Source organism: Triticum aestivum, chromosome 4A (assembly GCF_018294505.1).
Source record: "Triticum aestivum cultivar Chinese Spring chromosome 4A, IWGSC CS RefSeq v2.1, whole genome shotgun sequence".
Taxonomy (NCBI): domain Eukaryota; kingdom Viridiplantae; phylum Streptophyta; class Magnoliopsida; order Poales; family Poaceae; genus Triticum; species Triticum aestivum.
The window spans coordinates 551,363,708-551,373,975 of record NC_057803.1 but is presented as its reverse complement, the minus strand read 5'-3'; the positions used below and the strand labels follow the sequence as shown (position 1 = coordinate 551,373,975).

General features: G+C 40.7%; 2 protein-coding genes across 5 annotated transcripts; one reads left to right on the top strand and one right to left on the bottom strand.

The window, feature by feature from the left end:
* Nucleotides 1-3,729: 3,729 nt before the first annotated feature.
* Nucleotides 3,730-7,472, top strand: LOC123086895 (uncharacterized). 4 transcript variants are annotated; one of them, XM_044508720.1, is made up of 4 exons: nt 3,730-3,952; nt 4,036-4,133; nt 5,395-5,464; nt 7,185-7,472. In XM_044508720.1, the coding sequence occupies exons 1-3, from the start codon at nt 3,798-3,800 to the stop codon at nt 5,415-5,417; spliced, it is 276 nt and encodes a 91-aa protein (XP_044364655.1). In that variant the 5' UTR covers nt 3,730-3,797; the 3' UTR covers nt 5,418-5,464; nt 7,185-7,472. The 4 variants fall into 4 exon arrangements, 3 of the variants coding, with proteins under 3 accessions (XP_044364655.1, XP_044364656.1, XP_044364654.1); XR_006441155.1 differs by having other exon boundaries at nt 3,731-3,952; nt 4,036-4,171; XM_044508721.1 differs by lacking the exon at nt 5,395-5,464 and having other exon boundaries at nt 3,731-3,952.
* Nucleotides 7,473-7,897: 425 nt separating this feature from the next.
* LOC123086893 (B3 domain-containing protein Os03g0622100) lies at nt 7,898-9,694 on the bottom strand. Its single transcript, XM_044508718.1, has 4 exons — nt 9,450-9,694; nt 8,858-9,314; nt 8,530-8,741; nt 7,898-8,400 (listed from the first exon to the last, which is right to left on the bottom strand). Exons 1-4 carry the CDS (start codon nt 9,573-9,575, stop codon nt 8,125-8,127), a joined length of 1,071 nt encoding a protein of 356 aa, XP_044364653.1. The 5' UTR covers nt 9,576-9,694; the 3' UTR covers nt 7,898-8,124.
* Between the last annotated feature and the right edge of the window lie 574 nt (nt 9,695-10,268).

Below are 10,268 nucleotides of genomic sequence, written 5' to 3'. Positions count from 1 at the left end.
TAACTTGAACCTTAACTTAATTAAAATGAATCAACTGAGTGTATTACCGTGATGGTCTCTTCTCGGCGGAGTCCGGGAAGTGAACACGGTGTTGGAGTAATGTTTCCCGTAGGTTGTTCTCTAGTTTTTCGTTCGTGCATTGCCTTCTCTTCGCGCTCTCTTTTGCGAACAGCTTAGCCACCATATATGCTAGTCGCTTGCTGCAGCTCCACATATTATCTTACCTTTCCTATAAGCTTAAATAGTCTTGATCGCGAGGGTGCGAGATTGCTGAGTCCCCGTGGCTCATAGATTACTTCCAAACCAGATGCAGGGCCTGATGACTCCGTTCCAGATGATGCGCTTGAGCTCAAGTGAGAGTTCGACGAAGACTCACGCCGTTACTATGTGTCTTTCCCTGATGATCAGTAGTGGTGCCCAGTTGGGGCGATCGGGACCGTGTCGCATGTTGGGTTGATCTTTTATTTTGGTACCGTAGTCGGACCATGAGTGATTGGATGATGTAATGCTATTTATGTACTTTGTTTGACGTGGCGAGTGTAAGCCAACTATGTTACCTTTCCCCTTATTATATATTTACATGGGTTGTTGTGAAGATTACCTTACTTGCGACATTGTTTTCAATGCGGTTATGCCTCTAAGTCGTGCTTCGACACGTAGGAGCTATAGCCGCATCGAGGGTGTTACAGCATACTAGTGACATACTGTTTGTCTATGTATTCACACATGTATTATGTTTCCGGTTAATACAGTTCTAGCATGAATAATAAACATTTATCATGATATAAGGAAATAAATAATAACTTTATTATTGCCTCTAGGGCATATTTCCTTCATAAACATTCTTTCAGTACATAGTTTTTTTGTTTTTTTATTGAAAGATGTTTCATCGTCCATGAAAAATGTTTAGACTCATAAATTGATCATGTATGCCATACAAATTGTTTTTAAATATTCATGTAACTTGTCCAAAATGTTATGTATTTCAAAAGATGATACACTTCATTATGTTAGTTTTTAAAAACAAAAGGTCAGAAAATATACCAATGAACGAGGAAATAACTACAAGTTGAACAATTTTTTAAACATAAAATAGATTAAAATATATACAGAACAGAAATATAACTGAATAAAGATAGAGAACCAAAAACAGAAGGAACTTGAAAATATAAATAAGAAAAACATTGGAACATGTATAATGTTAATAATAACAAAACATGGATACAATAGAGAAAATAAAAAGTAAAGGTATAAAGAACTAGGGATAATGAGTATAAATTAAAATATTAATATAAAAACAAAATTTGAGGTAAAATAAATAAAAAGGAAAAGGAATATAAAGGATAGTGAAAAACATGGATTTTTTTTGGGAAAAAGACACAAATAAAAGAAAAGTTAAAGAAAAACGCTCGATGGGCGAGCATACCATGATGGAGGGACCACGCAGAGCGCTGCTTCTTATCGCTATGAGTGGGGATTAGGAATCACATGTCTCCCTCTTTCACGTAGTCCGATCCACCTCACCCTTATTGGATGTCTACTGCCACGGCCATCCAACTACAATTCCAAGATGACTTGTTTTCCTCTTATGCTGGTGAACCCCACCGAGAACCCCTTACCCGAACCAGCAACCTAACTCTATCTAGCTTGATCAAGAGTAGTGAAAAACATGTGAAGATTGAAGAAGTGGAGATTAAAACGGGTTTGTGTGCTCGGGCCAAATCCACTAGGCGGCGTGAGGCCAAAATTTGTTGGGCGGTGTGAAACAAAACAACTAAGGATATGTTCATGACTGCTAACTAAATCCCTCTCCTAATGAATCATCTACATTAAGGCACATCACCCTCAAAAGAACAGTGGTTGGATTGTATCGAGGATCAATCAAGTCCATTAGATTTTGACAGTTTGGGCCTATGAAAAATTGTGTCCTTTGTTTGAAAGAAACATCTCTTTGTAAAAGGGCATCTCTTCATGGAAAGACATGTAACTTGGTGAAATGACATCTCTTCATGGAAAATCAACCCCCCTTGATGAAAAGACGTCTCTTCATTGAAAGACATGTCCCTGGATGAAAAGATTTCTCTTCATAAAAAGACATCTTCCTTGGTGAAAAGATGTCTCTTAGTGGAAAACATATTTGAAAAGAATAAAAACATACTTATTTTTAGAAATTCAGAAAAACACAATATACATAAATTTAACATTTCAATTCATTTATGCACTTTATTTTTTTTGAAATTTACAACTCTAGGATTAATAAACGTATTTTTTATATAAATATTTTAAAACAAACTTACTGAAAACATCCAATAATACACAACAAAGTGCGGGCCTTACACCAGTTATATTGTATTGTGCTCATCTCAAAATGACATGAAGATATTAGTAGGAAAAATAATCAATAATAATAGACTAAAAAAATACTAAACTAGAAAAGAATAACTTTGATATATAAGGTTATCATATCAAGATTTTAGCCAAGCACAGAGAATATAAGGTTTTTTATGGAATATAAGTGGATCCATATTTTCTCCCTTATTACCAAAGAGACGCGACCTATATTCGCGGAGGTTATATTCCTCTTATAGCGATACTAGCATAGGTCTCGCTGAAGGTTTTACCCCGTGCTGTAGCTACTCGGCCGGCTAGTTTTATTTTTTTTCCTTCGCTGGGTTTCATTTTCCTTTTTTTCTGAATTCGTTGGGTCTCGCTTGTTATTTTGCTTTCCATTTTTTCTTCGCATTTTCTTTGTTTTCTTTGTTTTTTCATTGGTTTTCTTTCTTTCTTTCATCGCATTTCACTGGGGCTTTTTCTTATTTGTTTCTTTGTCGGTTTTCATTGTTTTTTTGCTTCTGTTTTTTCTTACTTCGTTTTTTCTTTTTTGTCTTGTTTTTTTCCTTTGGTTTCTTTTCTTTTGCTTTTTAGGTTTTCTTTGTTTCTTTTGGTTTTCATTCTTAATTTTTCGTATAGGTCAGGAAGATTTTTCGAATACACGTTTAACATTTTTCAAATACAAGTTATCCTTTTTCTGAAGACAAGTCAACATTTTTTCTGTACAAATTTTAAACATTTTTCAAATGCTTGATTTTCATTTTTCAAATACAAGATTAACATTTTTTTAATACATGGTCAACATTTTTTATACTTATTTTAAATATTTTAAATTTTTTGAGTAATATTTTTCAAATGCAAGATTAATATTTTTATACATGATCACCATTTTTCTATGTGCATAACATTTTTTTCAAATGCTTGATTAACATTTTTTTCAAATGCATGATTTTTTAATACATGGTCAATATTTTTCCTATATACATTTACCATTGTTCAAATGCTTGATTAGCATTTCTAAAATAGAAGGTTAACAATTTTTTGAATACAATACATGATTAACTTTTTATGAATACATGGTCAAGATTTTTTTATACACAGTTAACATTTTCAAATGATTGATTATCATTTTAAAAATACTTGTTTAATTTGTTTTCAAATATTTGATTAAAAAATTAAATACATGATCAACTTTCTTTCATACCCATTGTATTTTTTATTCATTTTTTCTATACATGAGAGACATTTTCTATATACACATTTAATGTGAAAAACACATTTTTTAGCGGTATGTGAAAAAAACATAGAAACGAGGCCGTGGCCTCCCGCGCCTGGCCGGGCCATCTGGGGTAGATGGGCCAGAAGCCCAGAACTGCACCATTTTTGTAAAACCCTAAACCTCGCCATTTCTAGTTCCCCACCACGACACCACCGCCGTCCACACCTTCTCCGACGAAACCCTAGCGATGGCGTTCCGCGGCGCAGCCTCCCGCTCCTTCCTCGCCGCCGTCCGCGGCCGCACCGCCTCCACTGTCCCGCGCGTACGCGCGGCCCCCATTCCCGCCGCCCTTCCCCGTCGCATCCCTGCCTCGGCGCCCTCCTCCCCTCTCGCCGCCGCAAGGTAGTCGGGACGAAATGCCTCCCCGATACGCGAGAAATCGGTGATGTGATGTGACTGTAACAAGTGGTCTTAATCCGATGCAGGCCATTGGCGGCGTTGATGGGGTCGCCGGCGTTGGTTGCCGCAAGGCTGACGGGGCACTGCGCGGCGAGCGCGCGGGCGTGCTGTGAGCTCTCCCAGGGTACCCTCTTCTGCCGCACTTGTCAGGATCGCTAACAAGTTAGTTATCATGAAAACATCGTACCTGCCTGCATCACAAGCTGCCCCTTTAACATTCTAGATGCATAATTATTTTTGGGGAACGAAATAATGTTTTTGCAATCATTACTTGCGTGATGCTTTGATATGTGTGCATTGGGAGGATTGCTACCATGGCTTGAAATTTCTCCTGGTCGGAGGGTTGTGGTCTGCGGACCATTGTTTTCCGTTATTTGCTCTATCACTGCAATGGCGCATTTTGGTACTAATAGGTTTTAATATGGAAGTATGCATATGTACAGTGTGATTTGTATTTGAGTATGTCATGTTGAGTTGAAATTGCTTGATGACTATAGTCATGATAATAATATAATTCAGTGTTGGAATTATTTGGAAATGTTTTTTCGTACTGAATTCAAGGGGTTAAAATGCATGATCCGTTTGTCCACATAATGTATGAATTGTATCTGTTGCGGTGTTGTTTGGACACTCATTACTAACCTCTAGGAACCATCTTGATCAGAAGCATATCCTTGCATGTGAAATGTTATTTGGCTGGATTATGTGGGTTAGCTTATTGCACATTAGTCTAGCTCAATCCTTGGTTGGGGCGATTAGAAGGCTTTGGCCAGGTTAACATAAGTACATAACTACCTTACATCATAATAAACCTTGGTCATTATTTACTTTGAAATGCGAAATGGTATTTGTCTGGATTATGTGCGTTAGCTTTTTGACGATTAGGCTAGCTTAATCTTTGGGTAGGGTGGTTAGAAGACTTTGGCGGGGTTGACTTTGGCGGTCATAATCCATTGCAAACCTAAATTACCCTTAGATTTGTGCTTATCCAATTTTTCATCGGACAGACTTCAGTTGGTCGCGTGTGTGCTGTTTGTTCCCTGAAGTGTGCCAAATTGTTTTCCTTGTTTTTTCGTGCTGCTGTTTGTGCGCAACGATGTTTGTGGACTGGACGATGGGTTGGCGCCTAGCACCTAACCGGATAATACCCGGGTTCTCAGGCTAGGCTTCCACCTTTAGAACAGTGGTATGGTCTACTGATGGCTTATAGGATGAAAAATGATTTCCTCGCTAAGGATTTTATCATTAAGTGACATAATAGGCATTGCAGTGGAGAATTGTGTTTGCATGATGATATATCCAACTATCCATTGTTTGCTCTTTTGATGAATTTATATTGCAGCAATACAACTAATATAAGGGCATACGAAATTGGGATTTGATAGGGAAAAATGGGGAAGATGGTTGACGCAGAGGACAGCCAGAATAATTTTGGGACCCATTGCGTCAAATAATGTAGGTCTCTCTATTCCCATGACTGTTTTTGTTAGCAAGAAAATAAAGGAATTGTGTAGCAAGGACCATCAGAGATTAAGAGTCGAAAACATCTGAGTTAGTTGCCGGTGTGCTGACTCATGAACTAGTTGCAACACGAGTAGTTGAGGTTTCAGTTGGAAGCCAAAATAAGATTCATAGACTAGTCTCGTGGTTAATCATTACTAGTTGAGCGACTCTTAATCATTGTTAAGGATAACCATGAAATAGTTTATAGTTATGTAAGGATTGTTAAATTACAGGGTAAACATACCAGAGGGGATGGCCAAGCACCAATGGCTTCTCCCGAGGGAGAGGAAATTTTGCACCTGACCTGTAGAAAATAGCAAGGAAAAAAGCGGTAGGCGTCAATTGTGCATCTTGCCACTGCCTAGCGTGCATCTCGCCTAAGCGCATGCTTAGGCATGCTTATGTGCACACCTAGCACATTTAAGCACTTGGTGTTCTGTTGTGCCTAGGCACACTTCTTCCCTGAAAATTGTTTGTTTGGAAGGGAGGGAGGTTCTTAAATGGAACCCTGGTATTAATGCGCATAGAACATGAATAGAAACTATAATATGATGGAAAATGTATAACCAAAAATGGAAATAGCAAACCGGGATAGACTGGTAATCATGCGCTTGGTCTGATAAATCTCTGAAATCTGCTTTAAATTCTTGCAGACAGTACATATGGATGTTTGGCTTATGTCTCAAGATCCTGAATGTAAATTATCACTTAAGTGGTCCACTGTGCCAAAATGCTAACCATTCTATTAGTGCATTGGCTCTCACATTAGATTTCATTTCATCTTTCATATTGAACTATGTCCTCATGTACATTATGAATGTGCACCAGGCCCCAATTCTTCCGCACTGCTCTTTGGATTATGTTAGACTGTAAAAATGTGCAAAAAACTCCTTTTTTAACTAATCTCCACATAAAGTAGTAAATAACAGTGAATTGTGAAATTTTTTATTTGAGGATTTCTGTGGTTGGGCTGTTAGAAAATGGAGATGATGAATGACACGTGAGCGACCAATTTAAAGCATGTTGAAGGTGGTGATGTTGAAGCAGTGTACTTCTGCTATTTTGTCAATCTTGTGTCTGTAAGAAATGGTTAATGTGAATTGAATAGCCACGACGAAATAAAGAGCTGTATAACTAGACGTGGTTATGAAAATTATAGCTTTTAATTTTATGTACTGCCTCATGTTCTGTGTTTGTGATGTGGGACATCTGTTCCGTTGGCAGTATTTGCTATTATGTGAAATTCAAAATCATTCTGAGTTTTCACATATTCATTTCCAAATTATCTTCTGTTCTGTTATCCTCTTTCCGGCTTGAAATAGTCAGATATAGTAGAAAAGCTGCGTCATAACTTTCATGGTTAGGGGGTGCTATCTTTTAAATATGACGATTTGACAACGGAAACCAATAATCTTTCAAGCCAAGGTTTTCCAGTTCTGTTTATTCCAAGAATGCAGATAAACTAGATCTTATGTTACTGTCAAGTATTGTTAGTTAGAATTTTATTTCCTGCTAGTATGTGCTATGATTTTGAGTCCCTAGCATGTTCTAACCTCCTTTGATTTGAATAAAATGCGCCGACCTATCTAAAAATTACCCTTTTATCTTGTACTGCCTATATTTTGTATGATTTTCATGTCGAACCTACCTGGCATGCAACCTTGTTTTGCAGGTACTTAAAGGACGAGTTGCTGCCCTTCGCAATGATACAACAGTTCTTTTGGGTGCATCTCCTTGGAAGCTCTTCTGGGTTCAGTTCCTTTTCCTGGATTCTGCAAAGTTAAAAAACTCCCCACTGCCGGTGCTAGTTTTTGTCTCCTAGACAAACGGACATTCTACTTGATATTTTTATATATGAATAACGTCCTTTTGATCAGCACATGTCTCATTGGATGGTTCTTGTTTGCGAGGCATGTTGAAATCTTTAATTCGTAATCGGTATCATGCTGTTTCTCTATGAGTCTACACTCGCAGCGAATTTGCAAGTGGGAGTTCAGTGGAATCAAAGAAAGCCCACATGTGATTGTCGATATATTATCGTTATTGATAGCCAAACTGTAGATTGTGTTGTGTCTTCAACCGTTTAAATTTATGAATCTAAAATTTCCGTTTGTATAATTTATAAATAGCTGGTATTGACATGTTTGTAATCATTTTCCTTGTTACTATATCCTTTTCCCTTATCAAGTACTCCCTCCATTTCAAAATAGATGACTCAACTATATCCTTTTCCCTTTTCCCTTATCAAGTACTCCCTCCGTTCCAAAATAGATGACTCAACTTTGTACTAACTTTAACACAAAGTTGGATCATTTACAAAGTTGGATCATCTATTTTGAAACGGAGGGAGTATGGTTTTCTCATGTTTCCACAGTTAAGGGGACTCAGTGACATCTTTGTCCTATAGGTTAACAGCAAGCTTCTTCCATGCACCTGCATACCGTTTTACATAGATAAAAGTGAACTTGGGACATACACCGTAGGAGGTATGAAATACATCACGGTTACTGGGATAAGCTCGTATCACCAGCCTCTATTATTATTCCAGTGACACAGCTGTAAGTTCTATGGGTACAGTCGAGCACATAAGTTCACACAGGCAGAGATCAGGTTCAGCGCACCAGGACGAAGCGGCCGTGCAGCCTCCGCAGGACGTGAACGTTGGCCGCCGGTCGCCGCGCACCCTCCATGAACTCAAAAATGCAGACGTCGTGTGCAAGGAGGCCATTGTCGCGGGCGAAGTCGCGCCACCCGCGTCCGCAGAAGCCCCGGCAGTTGTCTCCGCTTGTGTAGCGGACGTGCCACCCCCCTTTCCCGCCGGCTCTCCGCAGAATGATCTCTCTGCCGATCCCTCCCAGGTACTTACCTGCAAAATCCGAGGACACGCCCTGCGGATGGAAGCAACACAGCGCGATCCGAACAAAGCTTAGCATTCCGCTCTTAACACCGCATTTGCTGAATATATTGGCATTGCAATCTGCAACCTTGGTCTGGGTTTCAGAAGGAAGGTCACTTACCACAATGCTGGTCCGGGTGGTGCCACGGACATGGCTCGCGTGCATCACATTCACGAACACCGGGTTCCTCGGCTCGACCGGGACAGGGATGCTTGATATCTCCTCCTTGTCTTCCTCTGTCAGATGGAACTCGCTCACGGGCCCATTCTTGCAGAAGTAATACCTATTCTTGGCAGCCGCCCCACCATGATTCATATCAACATCTCCATGGTCTGCAGCAGGCTCAACAGATAAATGCATAACATGCATCTTACAACATTAGTTGCACATAAAATTCCAACTGGTGCATTCGAATTAGTACCGTATGGCATGCCTATATCATGTTTACCTGCCCCGGCAATGCTCTTGCCGGTGCCTCTGTAGAGTGTCATCTCCAGGCCAGCACCGTCGCCTTTCGCCGGTGAAGGCGGATGCGGTGCGCGTTCTTCAGCCTTGTTGGAAGCGTGGTAGCCGCATCGGCGACCTTTACCTCTGGCAGAGTTCTCTGCTATGTCATTGTCATCACAGCCACGACGTTTGACGGGGCGAGGAGACGGTGGTTTCTGGCAGCCGGCCGAGTCGAACATCAGGACATCAAAGGAGGACGCTCCACTGTATCTGAAGAGCAGGCGGTCTCCTTCCCCGATGCCGTGGTCATCGACAAACTCCTTCCACCCAGACCGGAGGACTACTTCGTCGGTGTCGCCGGCTACTTCGATGCTCCAAGATTTGCCACTATGGGGCTTCAGATTGATGACCTCAGAGATGCGCCCGTTGAAGTTCTTTGCAAACCTACCAGGTAAGCTCTACAGGAAGAACAGCTAGTATCATGAATATAATGATGATATAAATCGAGATCCACACTTGAGTTTACAAAGGCAATATAAGCAAATGCAAGGAGAAAGCTCTGCAGTGAGGGAGGCAGACGGAAGATTCCTGACCATGCTTTGGGCGAAGTCCCCAGCCATGAGCTTGAAGAAGTGCTTGTTCTCATCAGCCATGTGGCTCCAGTAGCAATGCTCTTGCCACTCCGCGCACCGCTCGCAGTTCTTGCCCATCTTCTGCATCTGGGAGGGTATCTGGGAAAGATCACAGAGGATGGATGGATGGATGGAGGTGTGCAGTCAGAGATGAGAACCCACCTGGTGTTCTGATAGCACAGACGGTGCTTCCTATGGGCACTGGACTCTGGAATGCACTACGGCATGTCGGCACACTACTCACTCTAGTCTAAGGCAATGTGTAGACCAGCTGACAGGGTGACACGTTGCTAGGCAGGGTAACAACTGTCGGAAGGTCGTTTCTTCACCTGTCTGTTCGTATCGGAAACGAAAATGCAACCAGGATTATTACAAAAAATTATTAGAAGCATCTACACCAGTATTGAGACGAGCTTAGAACAAACAAAAAAGGAGTTTTCACACATTACCATACTGTATTTTTGCCTGTCAAATTAATTTTTATGCCTAGACAAAGGAAAATGTTTAAAATCAGTCGGATGATTTGTTGGTTTCATCATCCGCGTCCACTGCCGTTCGATCGCTGTGGGGCGAAGCCTCTCTCTGTGCCCACGCGAAGCTGCCCATCTATCTGATTCTGACCGCACAGCCGTGGTAGTGGCTAGACGCACACCTAAAGCTAAGTGGTCCCAGTAACTGTTTAACAATTCCATTCCGTTTCTACTTTCTCACGTGGTGTTTACCCGCGTAGCTACGCATATACGTGATGAAGTATTCTCAAGAGGAAACACGTAGCAAGTA